The sequence below is a fragment of the Motacilla alba genome, chromosome 6 (genome assembly GCF_015832195.1).
Source record: "Motacilla alba alba isolate MOTALB_02 chromosome 6, Motacilla_alba_V1.0_pri, whole genome shotgun sequence".
In the NCBI taxonomy this organism is placed as follows: domain Eukaryota; kingdom Metazoa; phylum Chordata; class Aves; order Passeriformes; family Motacillidae; genus Motacilla; species Motacilla alba.
This window is the reverse complement of record NC_052021.1, coordinates 19,785,507-19,807,870: the sequence shown is the minus strand read 5'-3', so window position 1 is coordinate 19,807,870 and position 22,364 is coordinate 19,785,507. Positions and strand designations below refer to the sequence as shown.

At 44.5% G+C, this 22,364-nt stretch overlaps 2 protein-coding genes across 3 annotated transcripts in view; one reads left to right on the top strand and one right to left on the bottom strand.

Annotated features, from left to right (window-relative positions):
- Nucleotides 1-2,888, bottom strand: part of TBC1D12 (TBC1 domain family member 12) — a 41,394-nt gene extending 38,506 nt beyond the window's left edge. For both annotated transcript variants that reach the window (XM_038141651.1, XM_038141652.1), the window contains exon 1: nucleotides 1,905-2,888. In XM_038141651.1, coding sequence (XP_037997579.1) covers nucleotides 1,905-2,722 — 818 coding nt within the window. In that variant the 5' untranslated portion in view covers nucleotides 2,723-2,888. The remainder of the gene's footprint in view (nucleotides 1-1,904) is intronic.
- A 10,140-nt stretch (nucleotides 2,889-13,028) lies between these two features.
- Nucleotides 13,029-15,999, top strand: LOC119702881 (D(1)-like dopamine receptor). Its single transcript, XM_038141544.1, has one exon. It carries the CDS (start codon nucleotides 13,177-13,179, stop codon nucleotides 14,575-14,577), a length of 1,401 nt encoding a protein of 466 aa, XP_037997472.1. The 5' UTR covers nucleotides 13,029-13,176; the 3' UTR covers nucleotides 14,578-15,999.
- Nucleotides 16,000-22,364: the final 6,365 nt, after the last annotated feature.

Below are 22,364 nucleotides of genomic sequence, written 5' to 3'. Positions count from 1 at the left end.
TGTATATTGACAACGTCTATTGCACACCAAGTTCAAACTTTTCTATTGTCCTGGTTTTATCTGGGATAGAGTTAATTTCTTCCCAGTAGCCGGTACAGAGCTCTGTTTTGGATTCAGTACCGGAACAATGCTGATAACACATTGATGTTTTGTTTGTTGCTAAGTTGTGCTTATCCTAAGTCAAGGACTGTGTCTCATGCTCTGCCAGTGAGGAAGTACACAAAAAGCTGAGAGGGAGTATAGCTGGGACAGGTGATCCAAACCAAAAGGATTCCACACTATAAAACCTAATGCACAGAACACAAACTGGGGGAGTTACCCAGAAGGGGCTGATCAGTGTGTGGGGAAAGGGTCTGGCATTAATCAATGGCTGGTGAGCAATTGTGTTGTGCATCACTTGGGTTTTTCTTTATATTATCGTTATATTTTTACTATTATAATTATATTTTACTTTGGTTAAATTACCAAATTTTTCTTATCTCGACCTACAAGTTTTACTTTTGATTCTCCTTCCCATTTCACTGGGGCCAGGGGTGAAGGGAGTGGAAAACAAGAAGCTGTGTAGTGCTTAGTTACTGCCTGGGGTTAAACTCAGAATCTATGAGGAAAATGCTCCAGAATTTCAATCAATTATTGATCCGGGGCAAAAAGCAACAATACAAGTGTTACTGGTCGATGTGTTCAAGAAGGGAGGCAAAAAGGAAGGTAATATCACAGAATATTCTGACTTGAAAGGGACCCACAAGGATCATCAAAAGTGAATGGCTCAGACAGGGACTGAATTCACAACCTTGGCCTTATTAGCACCGTTCTCCAGCCAACTGAGCTACTCTCATACAATATACTGCAGTCCACATAACATGATGAGAAACAAAAAAAAAACCAAAAAAAAACCATGGGACAGAAGAACACTAATATGGAATAGCAGGAATCTCTCAGTCCATCCCTGAAACAAAGTGGATGCACCAAACTTATTCTTCAACTGCTTCTATCCTTATCCTCAAGAATCCATCTCCCCCTCTGCTGAGAGTTGGCAGAGGGAGCCCATTTCTCAATTTGGGATCCCACTTTGAGATCAAACCTCTCCCGTCTCAAATCTTCAGTTAATAGATTAATTTTATTCTGTCATCTTAAAACACTTAGAGACCTACTGTCCTACCAGAGTGACTTGAACAACAACTATAACCTCTCGGTTTGGCAGACGTAAACCTGCTGGAAATTAAATTCCTCACTTCAAACATAATAAAGGTGCTATAAGTATAGAGTGCTATAAATTTATTATAGTCCAGATGCACCTCCTGTGTGAGTAATGCAACAGAGATCCTAGGCGACAAAGCTGGATGACACAGCTTTCGGTTTTGTGCTAGAAACTTAACAGAAGTCAATTCAAGCACAAAGCACAGTCCTTGAAGTTTTCAACACCACACTTAGAACTAAATAAGTAAACTCTATCTACACCGTCAACAAGTAGGAAATGCTTTATAACACTTAGCAACTTCCACGACGATTTGAAAGGCGTTTCCAACACCAACAACTTTCACTTTATTCTCCAAGCAGTTTAATGAGTACCACTGTGATCGTTCAGACAGCGATATGTCCTGATACAGGAAGCAAATTCCAGTTTGAAGTCCATGTAGTCCGTAGTAGTAAAAGGGCCTTTATCATCTTACTGTCACGTTCAAAGCCTCTATCCTGCCCTAACAGTATCTGCTTGCTAGCGAAAGAGCCCGTCAGGGTCGGAGCCGCTCTTCCCCGTGTGACCCGCAGTAAGACCCTGCTGACCCGAGACCCGCTCCTGCGGAGCAGCCCTCGGGCGCCCGCGGCCCGGGCCGGCAGACCCGCATCCCCCTCGCCCCAGGCTCTGCCGGGGACGGCCTCACGGGCCCCGCCGCCGGCTCCTTTACCTGGTGAAGAACTCGGCGAAGCTGCTGCCGGCGCCGGCGATGCCCACCCGGTGCCGGGCCCTCTCCGCGGGCTCCTGCGGCGGCAGGGCCGGCTCGGCGGGCGCGGTCCCTCCGTGGGCCAGGTGCTCCGGGGCGCTGCGGCGGCGGCTCACCTCGTACGTGTTGCGGGAGTTCAGGTTCACGTCCGTGAAGCCGAGGGGCGCCGGGGCCAGGGCAGCGGGCTCTGCCCGGTCCCGGCAGGTCCGCGCACAGGGGGCAGCGAGCACCCGGCTGCCGGCGTCGCCCCCCGGGCTGCGGGGCGGCGAGGGACTCTCGGCCGCCGCCCCCCCGCGCCGCTCCGCCTCGCTCCGCAGCCGGCAGCTCCTCAGCGGCTCTTCCAAGGTGGTTCCCAAGGGGACGCCTCCCGCCGGGCAAGGGAGGAAGCCCCCGTTCTGCAGTTTCGCTTCCTCCTCCTCCTCCTCCGGCCCCGGCTCATCCCGTCTTGCCCGAGGGGGTGGCGGCGGTTCCTGCGGCGGCAGCAGGAAGCCGACGTCCCCGTTGGTCATCCTCCCGCAGGGGCCCACGGCGCAGGCGGCTCCGTTCGCGGGCTTCTCCGGGCAGCGCTTCCCACTCGCCGCCGCGGCGGGGCCGAGCGCCGCCAGGTACCGCTGCAGCAGCCGCTCCTGCCCCGGCCCGCCGCTCCGCCGGCTCGAGCCCCGGCTCCCATCCCGCTCCCCGTCCTCCTCTTCCTCCGCCGCCTCCTCCTCCGCCGCCTCCTGCCGGCCCGCGGGAAACACGGCTGCGCCGCCCGGAGCTCCGGCATCGTCCGGCCCCACCATTTGCCGCCGCGGAGCCCCGGGGGCGCGGCGGGGGCCGGGGCGTGCGCCTTCCTCCGCACCGGCGGCGCCGCGAGTGCTGGCAGCCGGCGCCGCTCCGCGCGTCGGGCAGCGGCCTCGGCGGGGGGCGGGCGGGCCCGGCACACGCAGGCGCGCGGCGCCGGCGGCGGCCCTTCCCCCCGGAAAGTCACCATAGAGAGGCCGGGCAGGAAGCGCCCGCCCGCTCGCCCTCCCGGCAGGGCCGCACCCGGAACCATAGAGATGGCACCCAGCCCGGCCCTGGGCCGCCGGCGGCGCTGTGCGGGCCGCGCCCGCCCCCCGGTGCCGCGCGCCACCTAGAGGCTCGCGGCGCGCGGCACGTCCCGCGCCCCGCCGCTGTGCCGCGGCTCCGCCAGCGCAGCCCGGCCGCCTCATCCCTCCGTCCCTGCTCCACAGCCGCCCGGGCTGGGATTGAGCGAACCGTCCCCGCTCGCCGGCAGCCGGCCACACACGCTGCACACAGGCGGGCTCCGAGCGGCGCGGCGGAGGGCCCAGGGAGCCCCGGCACCGCTGCCCCCGCGGCGGCGGAGCTACGGGCAGGGCAGGGCAGGGCAGCGTCGCTTGTTGGAGGAGACGGGACCTACCTGAGCTTTGGGGGAAACGGGACGGGGAGAAAAGGGAAGTGAGATCGGCACTTCGAAATCCTGGGGTGAATCCTCTCCTGAGCCAGGGATGGGATGTCATAACTCCTCAGGTTAACGCTGGAGAGGCGGATGGAGAGCATGTACAGGAAACATCAGCTATGTTTCCCACTACATTTCTCAGAGGAAAACCAAATTACCACAGTCCCTTCGGCCTGGCAGGAGAGCAAGGCCACAAATCACATACAACAGCAGAGGTAAAGGGGCTTCAAGTGCCCGGAAAAGCAGTAACAGCAAAAGGTCCCATGCTTGCTCTTGTAGGCTACCCCTCATCCTAGACAAACACAAAAACCGCCCCAACCCACCAGGTTACTTAGGTATTCCAGCTCACAGTAAATACAGTTTGTAGCAAGGCAAGTGCCATTGCCCTGGAAATCCTTGGCTAAAGAAGTTCTCCGTTTAATAACCCCACCTTCTAAGGTGCCCCAGTGTGGTGGAGGGCCTTGCTTTTAAAGGCAGGCAAGTGGAGCATGGCAGGGGGAGGCGTGACCCACCACGGGGAAGGAACAACCTCTCTTTAGTTTTCTCTTTTTTTTTTTTCCTTAAAAATTGTGAGCATTTTGGAAAGAAAGGTTGAGACTGGGATTCTCTGCCTAAATAAAAAGTTGATCCATTTCATTGTGTTGTGACTTCTTAGCAATTTGCAATATAAAGTCTGGGCTTTGCTCAAGTTAAAAAAATAGTGATTTCTTTTTTTTCTTGTCATCTTGTAACTGTACTTTTGAGGTCAGATGTGCAACACTGGTGTTACACATGCAACAAGGAAGTCTGATCTCACCTCTTTTGACTTGAGTAACTGGCTAATATTTGGGATCTCAAATCTGATTTGACTATCTTGATAGCAAGCATGCAGCTTCATCCAGCTGCAGCTGTGCCAAATATAAAGGACCATTGCGTTGACCTCAGCTGCTTGCAAAAATGCCCAATAAATCTCTCCAGGATTGCCTATCCTTTGAATATGCCAGCTGAACTGCTTGTGGGAACACTTTGTGTGCTACTTCGCTCAAAAGAAACCATTAACAAAGATGAACTAATTAAGCTCTTTTGTTAGCTAAAGCTTTCTAATTAAGGTTTTGCTGTAACTAAAATGGTAGGCTTTTTGTTCTCCACTGTGATTCGGGTCATCTCAGACACGTGGAGGCTGATCACTCTGCCTGCTGAGTGAACATACATCCTGGGTGCTTCAGAGGCTCTCTTGCTTTTACCAAGGAGAAGTTCAGCTTTAAGGAAACACTCAGATCCAGAGAGTGTGTGTGCTCATTCTCAGCAGTGTTCGTTGTTTACCTGGGATGCTCCATGGCACCCTTGAACAGACCTCAGTGATTTCATTAATGCAGCAGCAGCAAAGCCGTACCAGATGTTGAACAAGCTGAGCAGAATGGAGACTGCCCTGAGGGTGTAACGCCGGGCTGGCTTATGGTGAACCGATTTCAGCCAGTAGCTGGTAATTATGCCAGGGGTTCCAAAGGATAGCACATAGTGTTGCACAAAATTAGACCACTTTGTTCATTTGATTTGCATTGATTTCCACCTCCAGGACTGCTGTGGTTTGATCCCAGACAGCAACTAAGGCCCACACAGCCATTCATTCAGTCTTCCCGTGGGATGGGGGTGTGTAAAAATGAGGAAATCCATAGGTTGAGATAAAGACAGTTTAACAGGTAAAGCAAAAGCTGTGCACACAAGCAAAACAAAGCAGGGAATTAATTCAGCACTTCCCATCATCAGGCAAATGTTCAGCCAGTTCAGCTTAGTCTGATCTGAATGAGCAAGGATGAGCAGGTAGTCTGCAGAATGTTGTGAGCAATTCACAGGGAAGAAGTGTGACTAAATAGCAGATTATAAATGAGGAAACTGTAATTTATCATTTCTCCTAAAGACTGAGAAACAACACTAGTCTGTAAAAAAACCCAAACAACAAACTGTATAACTAATAAGCCAATGCCCATTATTAACTTCTCATTATCAAAAGGACAACATAACAAGGATTCAAATATTACTCTAACTCTTGTGCAATCAATGCTGCTAACTGAAATACCCATTTAACAGGTACACCATAACCAATATGCAGCTGATGGTTTCTTAGAGCTGTTTCATTACTTCTGTAATTAAAATATGGAATGACTTCCTCAAATCAATGTATAGGAAGAGCTTACCCTAGGGCTCCCAAAACATCAGATGTTCTTCTATTTGCAAAATAGTTGTGATCTCTGGCAGTTCACTCCCAAGGCTTTCACTTCTTTGGAAATGCTGCTTTGGATAGAACATCTTGCACCCCACTAATAGCAGTTTGCGCTTTTAATACAAAGCCCTCTGGACAAGATCTCATCGCAGAGTGTAACTAACAATTAATTAAGTTGTTTGGCAGACTCCTGCACACTGAAAGCTTCTCCTTGGCACACTCCCAGTCCTGCTGCAGTCCTAGAATTAAATTACACTGCCTGTGGATCAAACACTCCGTATACCTGTATTAAGGCAGTTCAGTCTGTATTACTTTGCTTGTGTATGTTTATGCTTGTGGTGGTTCAAAAAGTGCCAAAAACACCCTGAGCACTGCTATGGGCTAAGCTGTAGTTGTCATTGCTCTGTTAGGCACCAGGAGCCTTTCCAGGTTATTGACAGTCACTGGAAGACTCTCCTTCCATGTAACCTCCATGTTTCCCATGGCCAGACAGGGCTAATTAGATTATATACCTATATATAGACTTCTGTTTCCTTCTGGCTATCATCATCAAAATACAGAAAAGCCAAAGACTCCAATGTATCCAAATGCTCCTGGTTTAAATGTCATTAAATCCATATGGACAGAGAGTTACCTAGACATCGCTCTTATCTGAAACCAGGTTAAAATAGAAACAAAGAGAAGTTCTTATAACCACATCCAAAACAGATTTGTAATCACACAGGTTCTGAACAGTGGAGAAGATATTAATGAAAGAAATTTAAAATGCACTTCTGTTATGATCCAAAACTCTTCTGCTTTCCTCTCTCTATCCAGTTAACCAATTAGACATTTACTCACCTGATCCACAGTCTCTGTCCATGTCTGCCAGATACCTCATGATGTGTTCACAGAGACATCAAGTTTTCTCTTCCTTTTTGTTACAAATTCACCCTTTGAGATGCACAAAAATGGCAGAGGACAGACACAGATGAAGCAGAAGAAAAGGAACAAGTGTCAACAGGAAACACAGGACCTCATGGTTCTCAGCCTGAGATTGTCACTCGCTCAGGCAGTAGCTCTGTGTTGTTAGGGGAGGTATATTTTTGAGATGAAGTGAAAAGGGGGTCACCATAATGAGGAGGAGATCTGAGCCCATTTCTCCTGTCCCTGAGAACATTTTGGCCAGTTGTTCTCCACCTACCTCTTTTGGGTTTCTTTAAGGGGTTTAGAGCACCAAGAACAATTATTCTCTCACATATTTCATCCACTAATTTTGAATCACATATATTCAGTCTCAACTGGTTTTGAAGGTTTTAAAAACTTTCTGGTTTTTAGGCAGGATAGCAGCCTGGTTCTTAGCCTACAGCAGTACCTATTTTTTGTGAGAGGTCATTCAACTGCAGGGATTTCACTTTGCATTTTTTCTACCAACATATATGGTCACGTGCAATGAGAGTGTTTACTTTTCTAAAGTTAATATGTTGTTAATAAACATTTGTTAGTTCTCCCATGTGGTGATTACAACAAATTCCTGTCTCAGTCTTGTGCTGTTTGCTTACTGTGTCATTAATACAGATAAAATCACTTCTACGGCTGATAAAGCAAAAGCAGGAAGAAAAGTAATACATGGGAATTATTCTTTTTTTTTTTTTTTGCCAAGTCATATTTCATTTATACTCTGTAATAAAATTTTTAAATTATGTTGTAATACACATTGGGGGCTATGAGAACAGGAGTCTGTCTTTGCATTCTCCAAACACATCCTCTTCATAAGGTAAATTCACATTAAATATTTAGGAATAATTTAGTTGATCTGATTTTAATTTGCCCTGAACCTACAGATGGTGTGTATTATTATACAGCATGATTCTAAATTGTTGCCAAGACTGAGTATCAGGACCTGGGTGCTTTTGGATTCTGTCTGATAAATTTAGTCTCAGGAGAAGTCCTCTAAGAAAAAAAGTCCACTAAAATGAAACTTGAGTCTTTCTTCCTGAACTCAGTGAGAACTGAAAGGGGCTTAGGACTATTTGCAGATGAAAACTTTTAATTGGATTTTATTATACATTATTTTCTTGAGATATGACCAGCATAGAAGCTTTCAAACCTTTCATAGAAAGTTGAAGAAATTGTTACAGAATGTGCAAGAGCAAATAAATGAGTGAACAGTTTTCAGTGACAATATTGGTATGAATTAGTCTTATGGATGAAAAATAAGCTAATTTTTTTGCCTTTTTTTGACATTACTGTCTTAGCAATTCTGTTGCTTTCACAGCACATGAAGCTGGAAGATACAGATACAGGAATAAATAGCTGGAAGCAAGAGCTGCCTACCTCAGTTTACAAAGCACTGCTTGTGACTGTTGAACCAGGTCCCAAATAATAGTACAAAAGGAGTTTATCCTTAAAAAACCAAGTCTCCCTTATCTTGGGCAAACAGAATAAGAGGGAGTGGTTGGAAAGTTGGAAAGGGTAAGGTTCAATTTGCTGCGTGTGTGTTTAAGCTGCGCTTAACTGGCAGACAATCCCTCAGGAAATGCTGCAGCCAGGCACAACCAGTAGGAGTAGGACTAATCACAGGCAGTGCAAAAGGGGAGAAACTTTTAAAGTGTATTATTTATGAAGGACATTTTTTAATTATATTTGCTGAGAAATGTTTGTCTATTTGTACAAACCAATATGCAACATTTGGCATCATGGATGGACAGGAATGAGGGAAATGAGAGAAAAAAAAAGAGGTGTATATTTACTACACAGAAATATCACCTTCTAATTATGCAGTGTTGCATCCTACACATATCCTGAGCTATTTTCCAGACAGCACTGAGGGCTTGTGTTACTGAATTATTCTATAAAGTTTTTCATGTTATTCTTATCAGTGAAGTGTCCCAATCCAACACTGCTGTAAATGGAGCTATTAGATGATGGCTGTGGCTGAACAGTGTGACAGTGGAACTCTCTCATTTTTCAGTTCCAAGGGCGTTATGTACATTATACTTATTTTATCCTGACTCAGTCTTAAGAACCAATCATACACACTGCCTCCACTTCTCCGTGTAATTGTTTCCATAGATGAAGCATCAAGGAAGACCTGAAAGAGACCTGTTCCCAGTGTCTCCAGGAAAGTACCTATCATGCAATCAAGCTATAACCAGTGCACCTGATATTTGCCATGTTCTACCACAGGAAAAGAAGCATATACTAAAAAAAAAGGGCTTTTGTTATCTGTTTTTTATTCAAACACAAATTTGCTCAGCCCTTGCTGGAGAAGGAACATGGAGCACTTGGTGGCAAGGTGTGTGAGCTGTTGCAACTTCTGGGGCAAAGATTGTAACCAAGGGACTCCTGCAGGATGAGTTTGTTTCTGACCAGGGATAATTACCAAGTAGTTATTGGTATATACTGGTAGATACTCTGGTGTATATATATTGGTATATACTATGGTAGATACTGTGATCTTTACTGTGAGCATTTTCTGTGGTCTTTACCAGCATGAAGCCTGGGGAAATCCAGATTAGTTTGCGTATCAAGAACAAGAAGTTGAATCTGAATCAATTTCCAAAGTAGTAAGTGTAGGCTGTGGAATCTTATCTGTTGTGCCTGCAAGTCTGTAAGTGTCCTTGAGTGTCAATGCCCAGTTACTTTACGTGCTTGGGTCCAGCCACGAGCTTGCCCTAAGTGGGTAAATTAGGCTTGCCAGTACGGGCTCATGCCCTAACTTTGGTAAGAGAAAATTTGTGCTGTCAAATGAGTGAGAGGAATCCAAAGATTGCTCTAAAATATGTGTTGGATAGATTATGGGCATGCGAAATCTGCGGAGAAAGAAGAGTGAATATAGGGCTGTGAACCCTTCAAAGGACTTTTATCTGCCTCCCGGCATCACTTCTGCCCTGCTCATATTCTCTGTACTGAACCACTGCTAATCCTCAAACATAGGCTTTCCAAGCACCAAGCCTTACTAGTGGCAGTAAGGCTTCAGGAAGGAATTGTGCTCCATGCTCATGCAGTGTGACTGTGCGGTCAAAGCTGTTCTGGCACGGGCTGTGTGCACCCTTGTAACAAGATGAGAGACTGAAATGCTCCTTATGAGACACTCAAATTCAGCCTATCACATGTCCCAGGTGCTAGAAAGCTAGCCAGCTTTCTCATAGGCTCTGTTTCACTTAATCTCTGAAATAAATGAACACAAAACAAGACACAATGTTGTGGCTGTCTGAAATTCTGACCACATACTAAAAATTGACACCACTTCCCAAAGTTTGTAATAATCCTTCCCCATTTGGACAAGATCTCAAAATTGGATTAACTATTTAATTAACCACTTTGGTATTGCATCCACTTGACAAAGCAGAAATGCTGACACTGGATCAATGTGGCTGCAGCCTCCAGTCACTGCCTGTATGAGCACACACAGCATCAGCGGCGCTTGGCACTACCCCTGCGCACAGCATCAGTGGCACTTGGCACTAACCCTGCAGAAAGCAGACCCTGCCATTCCCCCCAGGCAGCTGTGGCACCACAGCACAGGTCATGACAGAGGCAGTGCCCTTCCAGGAGGCACCTTGAGGCTTGGGTTGAATTATCATATCCTGTTTGAGCACTGAGTTTTAACCTCGGTTGTCCAGCCAGCATGTAAGTGAGCTAGACTGAGGAATGAGCTCCAAATGCAGTCATAGTAAACTGTGAAAGGCTCAGTTTTAATTTCTGAATTGGGGCTCCTTTTAATCATATGTGCTATAAAACATATGAGCACTTAGTCTAGGATGAGGTAATTTTATAAGGGAGAAAGGGAGAAAGAAAGAGGAAGAAGAAGGAAACTGATTTTGGTTTCTTATATAAATCTCTTATTGGAGGGAGAGAGATTTTAAATGCAGTGATTGCATTTAAAATACATACAGTATCAAGCTATTATATACATATTGCAATATGTCTTACATATATTCTCTGGATAAGTTTATATTTTTCACAGATGGAACAAGCTCGCAAATTTTCTGAAGTCATGAGAGGCTGATTTACCCATTCCATCAGTATTTTTTCCATTATTTTGCCCAGAACTTTCCTGTTCTATCCCAAGTAAGTTAAATTCAAGAAATAGTTAAAATCAAAGCTTACAGCATTTGCAACTCACTTCACACACTAATTTTCACAGTGTTGTGTTTTCCCCTGTGTTTTTCTTTCCTCCCTCTCCCATAAGCTTACACTTCACTCCTTCCAACCCAATATAGGAATAAAAGCAGGCCAATGTTTCTATTTCTGCCTTTGCCACTGACTCACCGTATAGTTTCTTAAGCATTTACATTTTCCACTTGGATCCTCTGGTATCTAAGAAGATGAATGTGTCTGTTGATGTTTTCTTCATGGTAAGAGCACTCACAATGTCTCTCTCAGTGCAGATTCTATTATGTTTAGTAAGGGTTGAGTCCACACTACAACCTTCCTATCAGTGAGGATATTAGTAGGGGTTCTGACTGCAGCCTAGATGCCTACTTTAATTGCAACAATCAGAAATGTGTCTTTTGAGATTGGTCAGTCAGATTTTACTTCAACCAACAGCCACAAAATTTTGAGGTGAGGCACTCACAGATGTGCACAAAAAACCAGCATCATCATATACACTCTCCTTTATAATGCATGCCAAAAAAGGAGCCAGAGATACCCACAGAGCATAATGTGATCCTGGGAACAGGAGATACACAGAGTCATTTTAATATGGAGAATGCTGGATACCTTGTGCTACAGAGCCCTGCAGCACTACTGTCTGCTGAATATGCAAAAGCATTGCTCTTTCCTTTTCAGTGCTGTATTGCCTCAGGTCCAGCTACTGTCCCACTTACAATCCTTCACAAATATATTCTGTCCTTTGGGGTGGTTTTATTGATTGCTACTGAAAAGTAAATGTATCAAGTCAAATCAGCAAGTGTGTAGATAATTCTTAGAAACTAAGATTTAGTCCTTACTATTGGAATGAACATCAGAGACCTACTGTGGTTTGCAGATGTTGGCAAAAGCCATGTACATGGAACTACAGATGGTTCCAAATAAGACAAAAGTGCAGTTGGCTCTTATATGCCAGCCTATGTTATTTTTACAGCTCCTACTGCTTTAACAAAAAATATATTTAATTAGAGAAGATTCTCCAGCAGTTGTTTGAATTATGAGTTAGTCTTACAGATAAACATATTAACAAGAAATGTATTCCAATTTTCAGTATCATAGCAGGAATAACACAGTGGGCTGATTAATGAAGACTGTGATGTCCAAGTCACAAAGAAAATAGGATCTTAAAAAACAGGACCAAGTGTTAACAATCTGTTATGAAATGGTACAATCCAACTAGTTGAGCTTAAATATGCTGATTTTTTTTACAGGGTAAGCTGCCAGCTATGCTGTTCAAGGTTTATTTTAAAAATTTCCACTCTCTCTACTAATTACCAGAAATGTCATAAGAATACAATGGAAATCAGATACTGCTTGAAAATCATTTGTATTAGAACTAGTGGCTGGAGTAGTTTTAATTAAGAGGCAAAGAAGTAAAAAAATAACTAATGTAAAAATAAATACCTGCTTCCCATCTGAATTAATTGCATTAATTGATATTTTCTATTCACGTCCTAATCTCTTTTTTCTCATGACATGATTACCATACAAATTCTTTGAAAATTAAGGACTATGCCCTATTTGCATTAGGATACTTTATTGAATGTAGGCTGTAAATATGTGCTGTAATTATATACATTTATATGACAATATGCATATTATTATAATAACAAATAGAAGACTGTTGAAATACATCAGAAGACACCTTTGGCTGAAAAATAAAGAGGCAGGGTTTGGGTGCTTTGAACAACTTATTGCCAAAGTGCAGCAGATCCAAACTAGAGATCTTAGGTTTCTGTGCTTTTGATTTCATTACATAAAATTTCAAACCAAAAAATAAACGGCACAATACTATTTTGGTGAAAACAGATTCTGACAGCCAGATCTGAGCGCATTCCTAGTGGATGTGAACGACACGAAGTGACATCCTGCTCGCTAACCAAGCTATGTGATCGCTGTCTCCAAAACGAGACGCTCGGAAAGCGCCGAGTCCCGCCTCGCCCCGGACACTTGGACAAGTACAGGTTGAGGACTGGCAAAGGGCTCTTCCCAGGGCCATGCTGTGGGGAAAGCTCCCGCGGCGCGGCTGGGAAGAGCGCTCGCTCCCTTCCCGGGCGGCCCCCGCTCGGTCCGGCAGCGCGGGGGCCGCAGCCGCACGGCCCCGGCACTGCCCGGGGCTGCTGCCGCTCCGCTGCGCCCCAGCGCGGCCCCGCTCCGCCGCCGAGGGGCCGGCGCCGCCCGGAGCCCCCGCGCCGCGGCGGGACGGCCCCTCCCTCCGGCCCCCGGGAGCGGCGGCGGCGAGCCGGGAGGCGGGAGGCGAGGCCCGGCAGCCGGAGGGTGAGTAGCCCGGGACAGCCCGAGCCGCCGCGGGGCACAGCGAGGGCGGCGGGCGGAGATGCCCCCGCGGGCGGCCGCTCGCACAGCCGCGGGCGGCGCTGGCCGGGGGGGTCCCGCCGCCGCCTCGGGCGCTGTCCCGCCGGCAGGACCGGCCGGGAGGGGCCGGGGCAGCGCCCCCGATGGGGAACGCGGCGCTGGGGGGCGGCCCGTGGGTGCTGCGGGCACTGACGGGGTGCCTGCTGGGCGCCCTGGTGCTGAGCACGCTGCTGGGCAATGCGCTCGTATGCCTCGCCGTCCTGCGCTTCCGCCACCTCCGCAACAAGGTCACCAACTGGTTCGTGCTGTCGCTGGCCATCTCGGACCTCTGCGTGGCCCTTTTGGTGATGCCCTGGAAGGCGGTCACTGAGGTGGCTGGAGGCTCCTGGCTCTTTGGCCGCCACTTTTGTGACACCTGGGTGGCTTTCGACATCATGTGCTCCACCGCCTCCATCCTCCACCTCTGCATCATCAGCCTGGACCGGTACTGGGCCATCGCCAGCCCCTTCCGCTATGAGCGCAGGATGACGCAGCGCCTTGCTTGTGCCATGATAGCCATGGCCTGGGCTCTCTCCATCCTCATCTCCTTCATCCCCGTGCAGCTACACTGGCATAAAGCCAAGGACAGTAGAGATCCAGGCTCCTGGCTACCTGGGACACCCCGCTGTGATGTCAGGTTGAACCGCACTTATGCCATCACTTCGTCCCTTATCAGCTTCTACATCCCTGTGGCCATAATGATCATCACCTATACCAGGATCTACAGAATTGCCCAGGCCCAGATCCGCCGCATCTCCACCCTTGAGAGAGCAGGGGGGCAATGGCCAGCTCCTGGCAAGGAGCCCGCCTCCTCTTTGCGGAGTTCCTTGCACAAGGAGACCAGGGTGCTGCAGACCCTTTCTATCATAATGGGAGTCTTTGTTTGCTGCTGGCTGCCCTTCTTCCTGCTGAACTGCCTGCTGCCTTTCTGCCAGCCCAGCCTCGAGGAGGACCCTGCAGGACAGTCACTCTGTATTGGCCAAACCACCTTCAACGTCTTTGTGTGGTTTGGCTGGGCCAACTCTTCAGTGAATCCAGTGATCTATGCTTTCAATGCAGACTTCAGGAGGGCTTTCAGCAATCTCTTGGGCCGCTGGTGCTGCTGCTGTGGCACACCCGAATCACCTGTGGAGAGGGTCAACTTCAGCAATGAGCTGGTTTCCTATCACCATGACACCACCTGCCAGAAGGAAGGGGCTGTCCCATCATCAGTGCCTCCTGCTGCCACCATTGCCTGGGTGCAGCCCGTGCCCCATGCCATAAACCTCCAGGGAGAGCACAGCAGTGAGGAGATGTCTATGGAGAAGAGGGTTGTGACTTCTCAGACACAGACTGCCCTTGGCAGCAGCCCCAGCAGTGGTCAAGTGCCAGCTATTTTGCAATTGGATTGCAAGGCAAAGCCATCCCTGGAAACTGCTGCCCCCTGCACAGGACTTGGTCAGTGTGAGCTCACTTCTCACACACACAGCCACCACACAGGGAGAGCTCTCCCTGTCTCCATGTAAGCTCCCCAGCAACAAAAGTCCCATGCCAGAGGGATGGGAAAACACTGCTCTTACCACACAGGGGTGATAGGTATATGGAGTCCATTCCAAAAGCACATAGCAGCCACACATTTACCTCTTTCCATGGCCACCTTCACCCCTTACTCTCACAGTCATTAGACATCTCCCATTCATTTGTTCATCCCCATTCTGCAATCAAATGTGAGGTATATATTAAGAATAGTGAGATAATTAGATCAAAGTAAAAAAACCTCATCGTTCAGGCAGCCAGTCTCTTCAGAAAGTAGAAATATAATATGATCCACAAAATAAAGAGTGGCCAGGTCATCTCTGTCAACCCATTTCACTGCTGGTAAATATAAAGGTCAACAAAAAGCAGAGCAAATAGGTGTTGGATGGCTTGCAGGAGAGAGAATACTGGGAAAACTATGATTGTTTCTAACTGGGTAGAAGGATTCAGCAGACATTAAGGCAATACAGTGGCATCTCATTGTCCTCTGTTACTCTGTCCAAAGGTTCTGCTGCTGACCATGGTGGTGCTCCACTCGCCACCATCCTTGTCCCATTTTTTTCTCTCTCCCACCAATGATGGATTTGCTCTGATTTATCTCAGGAAGATGATGAAGATGCAACTGTCCAGAAAGAGACATGAAGAATGCTTACACTGCAAGAGCTTTCTTGGGCATTGTCTCATAGGTGGTAGAAATGATACTTTTCAGAACAGTGATCTATGCTGAAAGGACAGCAGCAGCAAAGAGACACTCCTCCCAATGATCCTGCTCCCTGTGATTTTAAGTAATGTGTAGTTCTTAAATCCCTGTATGCATTTTCCCCCATCATTAGTTCTTTTGGGAAAATATGCTCATGCTACTCCGCTCTTTTCAGGAATGTGTCCTTGGGGAACACTTTGGGTGTGACTGGTATCTGTTCTTCATGGCCTACACTGGCAGGACAAGAGCTAATGGGCTGTAAGTAAGACCAAGGCAAGAATTTGTAAATTTTCTAAGAATTAGGATAATTAGGCGCTGGAGTAGATTGCCTAGGTAATTATGGCATCTCTCTCAGTAAAATGACTGTAAGCTTCTGTCAGATATGACAGTGACAATGTTGATCCTGCCTTGGGGCAGAGGCACACAGTAATGGTCTCTTGAGATACTCTCTGTCCTGCTTCACTATGACAATGTGTCTCTTTAAGAAGCATTGAGCTTAAGATGTTTGGCTGTGGGTTTTTTTTGCATGCAACTATCCTTAGATATTTTCTTGAAGGCAAAAAAGATACAGACAAGAACTTCGAGATGCCATTGGTATTCTTCCTTTCTTTTTGTGATTATCCATGTTTCTGAGCATTTAACAACTATCATTCAGCATGCCTAGTGCCTCTGCTGGAGAGCAACCCTGAAATAAACCTGCTGTGGCCTTAAAGATACAAGATGGGGTTCTTTTCTGTTTTGATTCCCTTTGCTTAGTTTATAGGTGATCATATATGAACTGTACATGGATTTAAATGTCAAAAGATTCAATTTTTATTTTCCTTGATACATTTCTTTCTTCTGACTTGAACCAGAAACACATTAGAATGCCAGAGTCTAACTCCTTAAAAAAAAAAGTCAACCAACCAACCAACCAAATTTATATATTCAAGCTCTAAGAGACATCTCATTCCACACTCTCCACACTAAAACCCATCCTGGGGAGATACTGATAAACCTGACAAGATACTACCCTGAAGTGTGACTTCCCAGCTGCCTGCTACCCTTCTGTTTCTGTTGCATGAGCTTCAGCTGGCTCCATCCCTCAGAGAGGGAACTGTCTCTGCCCTCACACCTTCCAGCTCATGGGCAGGCACTCCTCTGGCAGTCGAGGCCACACATGAAATTATTATGCACAGCAGGGATTTTTTTTAGCATGTGTACAGTCTCATTATTAGTGATAAAAGATGTTAATTAATGGAAGAGAAAGATTTACCTTCTCCCAAGGTTTGCCCTGCTATGGGAGCTGTCTCACCCAGGAATTAGGCTGGATTTGCTATTTAGAGTGGTGATGAAAATGGTGAAGGGCAGACTGGGTAGCAGAAATTAAGCAATGGATATATTTGAATAATGTTTTCTCTTAAGAACAAACAAAAATGCATGGCAGATTCAATCTATGAAACTATATTTGTGTTAAGAATGGAAAAAGCTATTTGTGTCAGTGCTTGTGGTCAGAGTTTAAATATGCTTCATTAATAGGTCAGATTGTACTTGAAAATAAATGTACATTTTTCCTGAAGAAAAACTCCTGGTCTTTACTGCATCTTTTTACAGTGACAACTTGGAATTGTTTTTTGTAAGGGATGTTGGAAGGAATTGGTTATAGCTAATTGCTAATGATTATTACTGATGTGCAAATGATACACATTACAGTAGTTTACAGTAGTGAGGTCTGCTGCAGTAAGTGCAGTGTAATGATCAATACTGCAATAAATTTTAGAAACTGCATATTATAAACTCTTTATTCTCATTTTCAGTAGCACATTACTGAAGGTACTTCATACGAAACTACACCACATAGCTATTCAGACTACATCTGCTGTTGCTGATTTAATAGCATATAAATATTGACACTCTATGTAGTTTTATTTTCCTAGACTGGGAAGCATTCTACAGATCACCCACTTCTGTGAATAGCAAATGAGCAAGACTCATTTTTCCTAATATTTTTTGTAATGATTAACTGATTTCTTACTGACATTTTTCTCATGACAGGGCAAGCTCCTGTGTTAGATTACACAAGATTAAATTAATACTGTTAGGTTCGAGTGTGATAAGAAATATTTAAATTATTACAATAAGCCAAGGTTTACTTCAGCAGAAATTAAGAGGCAAAATTATTTCTTATTTACACTATTGCAGCCACTCAAAAGAAGTATCTTTCAAAGCAAAAACTTGGCAGGGCTTTGTTATCTATTTCTGGGCCTCAACTTTCTTGGTTTTGGCAGGGCAAAATAAAGGTATTTTTTTAGTAAGTAAAAGTAAAGGGTTTTTTTTTTTAGGGAGATCTATGGGTATTCCTCAAACACACTTTTTATAACTCAGATCACATATCCACGTATCTACTTATGGATTCAGCACGGTATGTCTGAGGTATTTCACTGACTAAAAGCAGTTCATTTCCATGCCTAACAGTACCACATTTACAATACCATTAACACACAGTGACCTAAAAATAGCTTCTAAATAGCCCTGGTGTCAAAACAGTGCAACCTCACAGATACCTCATCAAAACACTCTTATTAGCCAGTGCCTAAATGTCTGAAACAAAACACAGTTCAGTGCAGCAAAGTACAACTGGTGGGGTTTCCAATGCATACCAAATGCCTCTCCTGTTCAAATAACTCCCACTGTCTTTCCTTCTGTCAGTCTACAAAGTTCCCAGCCACCTGCAGCTCTTGTTCCTTTATTATATACTTGCGATAAATACAAAATTCTTGTGGTCATACAAAAGCTCAAGTAGCAGAGTTTATGGCTATGTGCAACTTTAGCAAATGAAGAATCCAGTGGAAATATCAATGTAAGGAAAACAAGATCATACCTCCGTTGTATGTATCACACCTCTGGTTTTTTTCTTACCCCTCTGATTAGTACCAGATGCCTTAACATTTCAGTTAAACTTTCTGTGAGAAACAGCTGACCTAGGTTGCAGAAAGAGAAACCTGTTACACAACTCAGTTGTCAGAAGCATCTGTTGCTGCTTTGCTTCTGCCAAAATCATGCCTCTTGTGTTGGATTTCAGAGGAGGCACCTACGCACACCATATTGAGCACATTTCCATCACTTGAATATCAGTAAAAATTATTTTGTGAAAAAGTCTTTATTCTTCATAAACTGTTTTTTCCCCTTAACTTGGGAGGTTGAAGTGGCTTTCTGGATATTAAACACCATTAGTCCAGTTCCCCTGGGCTCTGATGTACCTGAGTGGTTTCATCACCATGGTTACAGACTCCCACCACACAGCTTTATCTCATTGAAATAGTTTGACTCCCTTTCCTGAAACCTCTTGCCCTTCCCAGTGTAAAGAGGCACACAGTAGGATGCACCCCCTGGGCATGGGCTATTCCTCAGATTTCTATTCTCTTAAGAACCAAGTTTCATTTACTCCGAAGAAAGGCACCAAGATGTTAAAGGCCTGACTTTTTCCTAGCATAATTGGCTTGAAAAACCTTATTGTAGTCCTGATCTGGTCTGTTATTCCTTCCCAGTCCCTACTTGTGTCTAATCATTGAAGACATTTTAGAAAACCCAGGGCTTATGAATGAATTTCACATTTTTCTTAAGTCGGGTAGCTACACGATAGGAAAACTGCCAATCAGTGGAACTACTGACAGCAGTAAATGAAGTTTGGACTGGTACCCAAGATTTTTCATATGTGCATAGTACGAAATTAATGAAGATGCTAGGGAAAATATAGGTTTATCTTCATCAATCTTGAGATAATTTTAGTTTACTTAAGGTACTGAGAAGACATTCAGAAAATATGTGGAAACTGTTGCTGGGTTCCCTTTTTTCTTTAAAGAAAAATTTCATAGATCTTCCTGCAGTTCAACATTTTAATAGATTTTTAATTAATTAAATTCAGCTTTGCTCCCCCCCCAGTGAGAACACATCACTTTATTTTACTCTTTTCATATTTAAATCTGAACTGGCTGAATGGAGTCTGTATACACTATTTCATGGGCTCACATCTGGTGATGGCTTTTGCATTAAATGTGAGCAAGTTGTCTGAGCTTCTGTTGCAGTCAGGGGAAAGAGTCAGATGTGTCTGGAGCAATTTCCTGAATGAAGTGAAGATAACTTCTTCAGGGTGAGAGTCAAAACTGACTAGACTGACTAGCTGATGGGGGAAAAAGCCAGGGATGCAGGATAGTAAGAGAAAGGGAGTAACAAGATCCAATGAGCAAACAAACCAGTTGTAATCTTTTGCTGTTGGTAACAAAGCTGAACCAGCTAGAGATTTTAAATAAATGAATGCATAAAATAAAACAGACTATAGAATATTTACTAATGCCTAAGTCAATAATATTATCATCAGAGATCAACATAATGACAAATGTTCTTGGTGTACATTTGCTAACAGAAGGAGAGAAATACATAAAAGAGCTGAGTTTCAAGAGATGAAACTGGAAGTTAAGTACTGCCTCTTATGTTTTGGATTATAGCAGAATATTAGAATATGGATAATGGTGATTAATAACCCTAATTTTCACTCGAAGAATGTTTATCCTGTAGTACCAGTCCATCCAAGTTATGAATTATAGTTTCACCAGACTGATACTTCCTTGGTGTGCTACCAGCCTATAGTTTTTAAGCTCTTCAAGGGTTTGAAAACCCCAAACACGTGTTACCATCACAGGTAACACACAGAGCAGCTGTTACTGGGAACAGCGGGGCTTTGGGGACTCAGCAGTTCACTGCAGGCTCCTTTCAGAAAGGGTTTGGATTTTCACTGTACTGCTGACAGCTATGCTACTGAGGAAGTACAAAGTAGTCTGAAAGATGTTTGTAGTGGAAGCCATTTCCTTGAAGTGCGTTCAAAAGTTACTGTGATGATCCTTAGAGGCATCACCTTAGCACAGATGGAACGAGTCCAGGGACAGGGAAATAGAGATAAAACATAATGCCTTTTGTGCTGAGCTGATATCTGACAATGCAAACTGATTTTATTTGCAGCACAGGTCACTGCACTCACTACTACCATCACTTTTTGGTTCCAGATAATGCACAGCAGTTGCTTATCTGAATATACACTACATTTTTTTTTTTTAAGAGAAGCAGCATTTTATTTTGCTTCTGAATAACCCCCTTTGTGAATTTAAGCCTAACTTTCAGTGACAGGCAAGCTAGACAGGCACAAAATTTGAATTGTAAATGCTTTGTTGAGCTTCAGCTGTTGTTCAGTATGCCTTACTTTATAAAGCTGAAACGTGTAATTTTGGGGTGGCACAAGCTAAGCTCAAACAATGCCTCAAGTCATATGCTTCCAAATATATATTCTGTCTTTAAGTGTTGCTACAACACTCCTGCTCCCCTGCAGTCCAATCATGAGAGTCACTCCTGGGAAACACACTGACATAAAATGAAGGAAATCTATATCCAGTAAAAAAAAACCAAAAAAACCCCAAACCCTTGGATGTAGAATAGTAAAATTTTCACATAATTTAATGCCATTGATTATTTACACTAATGTTTCTGCATTACTTAGAAAAATAATAATTTCCTTTCAAAAAATGCTCATTGCTGTCTCTGAGCCTCAGCTGTAAGAGTGTTTCCAATGAAACAGGCAGTTTTTAGCCTTATGTGCTGACTTACACGATAGGATTGTAGAGGCAGAAGACCCATCACTCTTGGCAAAGGTATCATGTGTGGTAAGAAAGGAGAAAAGCCCTGTATGGCATATTGCTCCAGGAACAAAGGCTCTATAACATCAGTCGAGTGCTGCAGGTTACCATGGAAAATACAGGAACTTGAGCACTCCCAAGGGGTTCACTGGGGAGAACTGGATGTGTTGGGCAGAAGGAGTCATTGTGAGTTTAGTAGCCCTTGGGCTGAACAGCTAACATCATGCATGCAATCTTGTACCACAAACCAGATTTTCCCTAGATGTCAGTCTGCTTGCATGCAATCCCACTGCTCTATTGTGCCTGCTACCTGCATCTTCCAAGCACTACAAGCAGCTCCTTCCCTGCAGAGCACTGTCGCTGTGATTCTGTTATTGCCTGATCCAGTAATGCTAAGGGTCTCATCATTATGCTCTTCTAATCAGTCAGGGTATAGAAAAACTATTTTCCATTTTGAATTGAGCCTTTTAGGCCCAGAGAAACCAGGATGCAGAAAGGAGAAAGCAACTTTAGCTGCCTAACAGAAGAAAAGACACAAACCTGACCATGTGGGATGTGGAAACTCAGTGGCCTGTGTAGTGACAAGGCAAATGGAAAAGAGCAGGAATATGGAAGTCAACTGCCTTAAGTAATTTTTACTTGCTTACATTCTTAGTTCTTCTTTTTTCAGGTGTTTTTCTTTGATGTTTCTTTGTTATGGTGTACAGTTTTTTAGTTTATTTGGTATTTATGCAGAGTATAGTTCTACTTAAGAAACACAATATATCAAACTAATTTGAATTTTGTAATACAGGAGCCACCAATTGTATACTGACAGAGTATATAAAGGCTTGCACAGCCTGTGTATTTCTTACCCATAAAAATCACAGTAATTTATAGGACAGGGCCAACTCCATTGTTTGCTTGTATCTAATACACCAGCAGTCTCCCCACTATTTTGGAACTTCAGATAAAACCACAATGTAAAAATAAACATAATCCATAAAAAGAATGGGGTTCCCGTAGGAAAACATCCATCTTTTAGGTACATGACATCTTTCAGAATTATCTCTTCTGACATTTACTTTTTGCTGTAATAGTCTACATATCAGCTCACACCACGGAAAAGCAATCTCCAGCCTTCAGCAGGTGGCAAAAGAATTCAGACCAAATAAACTGACTTTCTGGGCAAGTTAAACCTCCTCCAGTTTCAGGAGAAGTATTTTACCATGGAGATACACAGAAAGCACTATGCATATTGCATTTTCATAAATTACAAAAAAATTACTATTTCTATTATCTTTTACAAAATTAAATTAGACATACCAGGACGGTTTATTGTTATGTTTTATAAATTTGCCATTTAGGTTTTCTGGAATTTTAACTGGAATCTGGTAGTTCAGACCTTTTCTTCTAGAAAGAATTTTTTTAAAAC

Bases quoted from the DNA above. Each gene is read 5' to 3' on its own strand.
- LOC119702881 (XM_038141544.1), top strand. From the start codon at position 13,177: ATGGGGAACGCGGCGCTGGGGGGCGGCCCGTGGGTGCTGCGGGCACTG.